Below are 7,851 nucleotides of genomic sequence, written 5' to 3' on the forward strand. Positions count from 1 at the left end.
GATCAATATGACTGTTAAGTTCCCAAATGTAAGAGGACTCCCTAGTGGTATTGACATATTTGCAGAAATCCATTCAGGTTTATTTTGTGGCTTTTGGGGAATGTGTTCTATTGATCTAAAGTCACGCTGTTGCTACTGCCTGTAAACACACAGTCCAGTTCAAAGTGAACGATGGCATGCCCGTGTAAGTAGCTTCCTTTGTTGCAAGAATCTTTTACCAATAGAAGTCGCTAGAGGCGTCTGAAAACTTGCTAAATATTGTAGGCAACACTGGCCGTGTGTCAAATGCCTTATTAGCATATAAGCCTACTGTAGCTCTGACTGGTCTGCGTTGACTCCGGTCCTGGACAAGACAGATGTTTTCATTAGGTTTTATTTACCGCAGTGTCTATTAACTGTCCAAACACAGGTCAGCTATCCCATTCTATATTGCTATAGAATTTTCACAAATTCCTAACTATACGTCATTCCCAAACATTCTATGAATTTATGAAAACTTTAAAATGACCATCTCATCAGATAACTATTCATCAATAAGTGAAGCATCAGTCAAAGCCTTCTGGCATCAACACTTATATGACAGTGACCTCCAGAGTTTGGGCATAAGCAGGCTAAAAAGTCTGGGCCTCACCTGAAAAGCTGTCCCATGGGGATGCCTCCCTCGTGGAGCATGGGGTTGATGAGCTCAGACAGGTATTGCCAGATGTGGGGGATGTCTATGGCCATGTCCTCAGCCACCTCCAGGATCTCTTGGAGCCTATGATGAAAACATACAACCAGGTTAAAACCTTACTCATAGCATACACACATACACTAACCCTTAGAGATTATTTTCTCTAACAAGCACACAATACTTTTGTGGCACTGCTCTGTCGACACCCAATAGATATGGGAGTTTATCAAAATTGGGTTTGTTTTCAAAATACTTTGTGGGTCTGTGTAATCTGAGGGAAATATGTCTCTCTAATATAGTCATACATTTGGCAGGACGTTAGGAAGTGCAGCTCAGTTTCCACCTCATTTTGTGGRTAGTGGGCACATAGCCTGTCTTCTCTTGAGAGCCAGGTCTGCCTACGGCGGCCTTTCTCAATAGCAAGGAAATGCTCACTGAGTCTGTACATAGTCAAAGATTTCCATACATTTAGGGTAAGTCACAGTGGTCAGGTATTCTGACACTGTGTACTCTGTTTAGGGCTAAATAGCATTCTAGTTTGCTCTGTTTTTTTGTTAATTCTTTCCAATGTGTCAAGTAATTATCTTTTTGTTTTCTCAAGATTTGGTTGGGTCTAATTGTGCTGCTGTCCTGGGGCTCTGTGGGGTCTGTTTGTGAACAGAGCCCCAGGACCAGCTTGCTTAGGGGACTCTTCTCCAGGATAATCTCTCTGTAGGTGAGGGCTTTGTTATGGAAGGTTTGGGAATCACTTCCTTTTAGGTGGTTGTAAAATTGAACGTCTCTTTTCTGGATATTGATAATTAGCAGGTATGGGCCTAATTGTGACTCGTTTCAGGAAACTAGGCGTATGACTAGGCGTATGTCGGGCGTCACTACTTCACAGGAGAGGCATTTAAACGTAAACTTAATTTTTTTAAATCAAAATGTGTATATCGGCAGAAATGACTTCTGGAACATGTGAACTTTCATGTGCCTTAATAACAAACTTGTAAGCCATCTGTAAATATGAATAAAATTGTTAAATTACGAGCCTAGTTGGTTTAGCCATGGAATAAATACCACAACCTTCCCGCCAGACCTGATTGGCTGAGATAATGAGTGGGCTGGACATGCCAAGAGACGAGTTGGGATTGGTCTGCCATGTAGCACGTCTATAATATGAGCTGGTCAGTATGTGTAGGTAATCCTTTCTAACGCAGCTTTTTGGAAATATATCACGTAGTAGAACTGCGTAAGTGTTGCTCTCCACTTTCTGGAGGACCGAGTTTTGAAATCAGTGGAATTAGAGTATGATAGCTAAGAAGGAGAAAATTCTGGCGTTTGATTGGAAATATGCAGACGGAGTCGAACACACAGAAGGCTGCGTTGTATAAAACTCCTGTCTCCGGATTACATCTTCAAACTAAGGGCAACCATGGCATCTGTGACAGAGGGAGAAGCATCCATCCATGTATACGGGTAAGAGATTCTAGCTGGCTACATTTTCAGATATTACACGTTTCTAATTTTGTCAGAAAGTGTTTTTCTTTTTAAGTTAGCTAGCTAACAGTACATTAACGTTACATGTATGATCTGTGTAGTAATATTATTCGTATCTCAGAGTCATTTGCATTGCTAGTTATAGCCTAATGTTAGCTAGCTAACATTGAACCTGGTTGGTTAGCTAACTGCAGATTCATGCAGGGTAGTAACATTATAAATTGGGATTATGGTTCATTGTTGAGCTAGCTAAACAATGTTTATGATGTCACTGTGACAACTGTCGATAGCTGGTAAATTCTGTCATGAGTCTCCTGTGAGGATCCAAAGGATTAGTTTACAGTGGATCAAATATACAGCGCTCTCTCTCCCCCCGCAGAGGGAGAGAGGGACGGAGTTGGGCCGGTTTTATGACTTAACGCTCGTTGTAAACTTTCTCTCGTGCCCTGCAGTATTGAGCAAAGGRATGTGATGTGCGTAGAGACTGTGCTGCCAAAACTTCAACATCAAAAGATTGGACTTTGGAACAATTGTTTTGAAATCCAAAGGTTTGGAATGGTTGGGGATCCAAACAATAATCATGTCATATCATTTAGTATTTTGTGACATCATTACGAATGGTATAACAAGAGACCTTTAACTCTGAAAGTGTACACGGCCGAGTTAGCAGGTTTGCATCTAAACGTTGTATAAAATAAATGATTAAGTATAAGAACACTTTTGTGAAGATAATGTGATTTTAGCCTTCTAAATGAGATAATTGTTGTCATATAAAGTTTTACCCAGTCAGTAACCACGCCCACGTGAGCACAGTGCCGGCGTGATGGAACGCCCCCTTTAAACCAGAATGCTTAAAAAGGACTTGTAACAAAATGTACATTAGTCCAGTCTACGTGCAGCTCGAGCTGAATACGTTACAAATGGTTTAATCTCTACAGACCAGAGCGTGTAGCGTTGACTACACAGCTGGAAATTGTTACAACTACAAGACCAGAAAATGGTAAGACCCTCTGTAACTCTCGACGCGTGAAGAAGGTGAAGACTATACCAAACATTCTCACTCTGCAGCTGGGTATGAAAGTCTAGAACTCTGACCAAAGACACGAGGAAGAACTCAAACAACCATTGGAACGTCTAAAGTACCCATTCTAGGGACACTAAGACAAAAGAAGCCTACTACAACTAAGGACATTGTGACCTCTGGTGGACAACCAGAGACTTACATCGAACCACTTCCCATAGACAGATCAAGTTCAGAGACAACAAAGAAATCCACTCGTAAATATATACATTGCAATTATTTTCGAATGAGCAGTCGTAAATGTGCAAAGTATTCATATTCTCATGAGCCTAGCTTCCACATGTATGTACGATAAGTACCCTCTCTGTCTCTCCCGCTCTCTTTCCCAACCCCCTTTCCATTGTGTAACAAGCCGTCATATTGTGTTAGTCCACTAGGGACTTTTCATTGCATTATGTTAGTAATCAATATAACCTATACCGTGTGTGTGTGTTTATGTAATCTTGTGTGATTATTTATTTATTTAGTAAATAAATAATTAAGCCAATTTGTGTACCGCTGATTCATCACTTAGGGTTCGTGAAGATATCCAAGAATTTTCCGACGTTCAGAATGATACTGATGAGTGGCTTATCTATAGATATGAATATACCTTATAAGAGTTTAATTTCGGGAGATAGTAACTCGTTAAATACGTTTGGGTGGTGCCCCAAGTAACTAATGAATTAATTGTTAAATGATTACTTTAATCACATAATAATTAAACATAGTTAATTGATTTAATAAAATAACAGTCATCACATTAATGATAGTCAAGTCACGACAATTGGCTCTGGCTGTCTACTCCGATTTCAAAGCACTCTCGTCTAACAGTGCAAGAAAGCAGAATAACTGACTAACTTACAAACGCGCAACACCCGTGCTCTCCCCCCTCGCCACCCCTTTCTCCCTCCCTCCCTCCCACCCAGCCCTCTCTCTCTACACATACTCTCCCWTACCCTTTGTAGTACTCTGTTGTGGGCAGGGTGCCAGCCTTGATGAGCTGGTGCAGCAGCAGGCCCATGCGTTCTCTGGCGATGGCGCTGCGCTCCAGAGTGTTCTCCAGACCGTTCCGCACAAACACAAAGAGCAGCGGGGCGCTGTTCAGCTCCACTACACACTGCAGTGCCTCCTACAGGGCCGGAGAGGGAAGGACAGGGGTTTAGTATACGGCAGTTAGCTTTACTATGGCCTCCAAATGTGTGTGTTGCTTTGTCATTGACATGAAACTGATGGTGCGTGAGTGAGCATGTCATTGATATGTGTGTGTGTGTGTGTGTGTGTGTGTGTGTGTATATACCTTCATGTCGTTAAGGTGGAGGTACTCCTCGATGATGGCGTTGGACTTCTTCTCCAGCTCCTCCTCGGTCATGGCCGGTTTGGTCGGAGCATTGGGGGGAGGGGTGGGGGCTGTCTCGCGCTTCACTGCACAGATACAACACACACCATAGTTATATTAACACACACTAGTATATTACTAACACAGACAATTATACATAACCACACAGTTATACACTAACACACATCATACACTAAGAGTGTATAAATGTATCCAATGTGAGCGCATGCGTGGATGTGTACGCGAAGGCCGTGTGTCAAGTAGCATGTGTATGTGTTGTAGCATGTGTATGCAGTCTGTCTRTGTCTGAACGCAGTCTGTGTGTATAATCTCCTACCAACAACCTCCTTGCTGAGAGCCCTGTCCCGGCTACCGCTGCCTCCCCGGCTACGGCTGCCTCCCCGGTCTCTGTCGTCAGTCATGCTGGCTACGCGACGGACGGGGGGTTCCGTAGGGGTGCAACTATCGCCCCTACGCTCCTCTGTCTCACGGCTGAAGCTGCGCTTAGTGATAGGGGGGCGGGCGTCGCGACTGCCTGCACGCTCCTCACGACTGCTGTCGTGCCGCTCGAAGCGGTCAAACCTGTCCCGGTCACGACTGGAGCTGGACCTACAGGGGGGGAGAGAGAGTAGAGGCAATGCGTTACGAGAGACGAGGGGGGAGAGAGCGAGCGTTATCGGAGAGAGAGGTGGGGGAGAGAGGGGCGAGTGTTACGAGAGCGAGCATAGAGAGAAGAGGGGGGGAGAGAGATAGAGCGTTACGAGATGCTGACGTTAACGAGAGAGTGTGGGGGAGCCAGGACGAGCAGTTTAACGAGGAGAGGGGGGGAGAGAGTGAGCGTTTTTACCAGAAGAGGGGGGGGGGAGGGCGAGCGTTAGCAGAGCGAGCTTTTACGAGAGGCTGAGCATTTTCGAGAAGGGGGGGGGAGAGGCAAGCGGTTACGTAAGCTAGCGTACGAGTAGAGGGGGGAGCGTTTACATAGAGAGGGGGGAAACGTTGAGAAGATGATGGTGTGGGGAGGCGCGTAACGACAGAGAGGGGGGCGACGGTAAAAGAGGGACGAGTACTAAGAGAGGGGGAGCGCTGTAACGAACAGATGACAGGGGGAGTTGCGGTAACGACAGAGAGGGGGAGCGCGGTAACTACCGAAGAGGGGGGAGCCGCGTAACGACAGAGAGGGGGGAGCTAGCGGGAAGCAAGCAGAGGGGGCCGTAACCGACAGAGAGGGGGTTAGCGCGTAACGACAGAGAGGGGAGCCGCGTTAACGACAGGAGAGGGGGAGCGCTGTAACGACGAGGGGGGAGCGGCGAGACGCAGAGGGTGGGGGAGCGCGCGTAAGACAGAGGGGTGGAGCGCTGCCGTAACGACAGAGGGGGAGCGCGCGTATAACGATAAGTGGCGCGATTCAAGAGGGGGAGCGGCGTAACGACCAGTAGGGGGGAGCTGCGGTAACGCGAGGGATGCGAGGCTACGAGGGGGGGAGCGGCGTTAACGATCAGAGGGGGGAGCCGGCGGGTAAGACAGAGGGGGGAGGCGCGCGTAACGACAGAAGGGGGGAGCGCTGCGTTACGACAGAGGGGGTGAGGCGCGCGTAACGACAGGGAGTAGGGCGACATGAGATGCGCGTAACGACAAGGGGAGGATGAGCGCGCGTAACGACAGAGGGGGGAGAGCAGCGTAACTGACAGAGGGGAGGGAAGCGCGCTGTACGAACATAGAGGGGAGAGAGCGCGCGTTAACGACAGAGGGGGGAGTAGCGCGCGTGACGACGAGGGGGGAGAGCGCGCGTAACGACAGAGGGGGAGAGCGCGCGTAAAGACAGAGGGGGTGTAGAAGCGCGCGTAACGGACAGAGGGGATGGATGAAGCTCCGCGCGTAACCGATTAGAGGGGGTGAGAGCGCTGCGTTAACGACAGAGAGAATATGGATATGGGAGGAGTAATAGGGGAGCGGCGCGTAACGACAAAAATAAGAGGGGGGGAGAGCGCGGTACGACAGAAGGGGGGGAGAGCGTGGCGTATCGACAGATGGGGGGGATGAGCGCGCGTGAACGACAGAGGGGGAGAGCGCGCGTAAACGACAGAGGGGGGCAGAGCTGCGCGTAACGATCTAGAGAGTCGATTGGGGGGAGAGCCTGCGGTAACCGACAGAGAGAGGGGGGGGAGCGAGTCGCGTAACGAAAGCAGGGCGATGGGGCGGGAGCGCGTATCCGAAAGAGAGCGAGGGGGGCGGGAGGCGCGTAACGAAAAAGTAGAGCGATGTGGGTGTGGAGGAGCGCGTAACGACAAGATGAGCGAGGGGGTGAGTAGCCGTTACGAGAGAGAGAGGGCGTTTTACGAGAGGGAGCGGGCGTTACGAGAGGAGGCGTACGAGAGGGAGGGAGTCGGGGGGGAGCCTGAGCGTTACGATAGGAGTGGAGAGGGGAGCTGAGCGATGCTTACGAGAGAGAGAGGGAGGGGAGCGAGCGTTACGAAGTAGAGATGAGGGGAGCGAGCGTTAGAGAGAGAGAGAGGTTGGGAGCGAGCGTTACGAGAGAGAGAGAGGGGGAGCGATGCGTTAACGAGAGAGAGAGAGGGGGGAGCGAGCGTTACGAGAGAGAAGAGAGGGTGACAGTGGAGAGAAGCGAGAGAGAGAGAGAGAGGGAGCGAGCGTGTACGAGAGAGAGAGAGAGAGAGAGAGCAGGTGGGAGCGAGCGTTTACGAGAGAGAGAGAGGGCAAGTGAGAGAGAGAGAGAGGGGAGAGGGCCGAGTTACGAAGGGGAGGGCGACTTACGAGAGAGAGAGAGGGGAGAGACGAGAGGGGGAGCTGAGGTTAGAGAGAGAGAGAGAGAGAGAGGGGGAGGGGGGCGAGCGTTTAGAGAGAGAGAGAGAGAGGGGAGCGAGCGTTAGAGAAGAGAGATGGGTGGGGGAGCGAGCGTTAGAGAGAGATGAGAGAGGGGAGCGACGCGTTACGAGAGAGAGAGGGGGAGCGAGCGTTACGAGAGAGAGGGGGGAGCGGAGCGTTACGAGAGAGAGGGGGAGCGAGCGTTACGGAGAGAAGAGGGGGAGGCGAGGTTACGAGAGAGAGAGGGGGAGCGAGCGTTACGAGAGAGAGAGGGGGAGCGAGCGTTGAGAGAGAGAGAGAGAGAGAAGAGGTGGACGAGCGTTACGAGAGAGAGGGGGGGGAGCGAGTGTTACGGAGAGAGAGAGGGGGGGAGCAGCGTTATCGAGAGAGAGAGAGGGGGAGGGGAGCATGCGTTACGAGAGAGAGAGGGGGAGGACGTTTTCGAGGAGGAGGAGAGGGGGGGAGCAGCGTTACCTG

At 49.6% G+C, this 7,851-nt stretch overlaps 1 protein-coding gene across 1 annotated transcript in view; it reads right to left on the reverse strand.

Moving 5' to 3' along the window:
- LOC111979143 (eukaryotic translation initiation factor 4 gamma 1) overlaps positions 1-7,851 on the reverse strand; it is a 64,130-nt gene that overhangs the window by 13,771 nt on the left and 42,508 nt on the right. Inside the window, exons 23-28 of the mRNA XM_070448940.1 lie at positions 5,513-5,568; positions 5,198-5,248; positions 4,889-5,160; positions 4,513-4,637; positions 4,172-4,344; positions 632-757 (exon numbers count right to left, since the gene is read on the reverse strand). Of these exons, the coding sequence (XP_070305041.1) occupies positions 632-757; positions 4,172-4,344; positions 4,513-4,637; positions 4,889-5,160; positions 5,198-5,248; positions 5,513-5,568 (803 nt within the window). The remainder of the gene's footprint in view (positions 1-631; positions 758-4,171; positions 4,345-4,512; positions 4,638-4,888; positions 5,161-5,197; positions 5,249-5,512; positions 5,569-7,851) is intronic.

Source organism: Salvelinus sp. IW2-2015, linkage group LG19 (assembly GCF_002910315.2).
Source record: "Salvelinus sp. IW2-2015 linkage group LG19, ASM291031v2, whole genome shotgun sequence".
Classification (NCBI taxonomy): Eukaryota; Metazoa; Chordata; class Actinopteri; order Salmoniformes; family Salmonidae; genus Salvelinus; species Salvelinus sp. IW2-2015.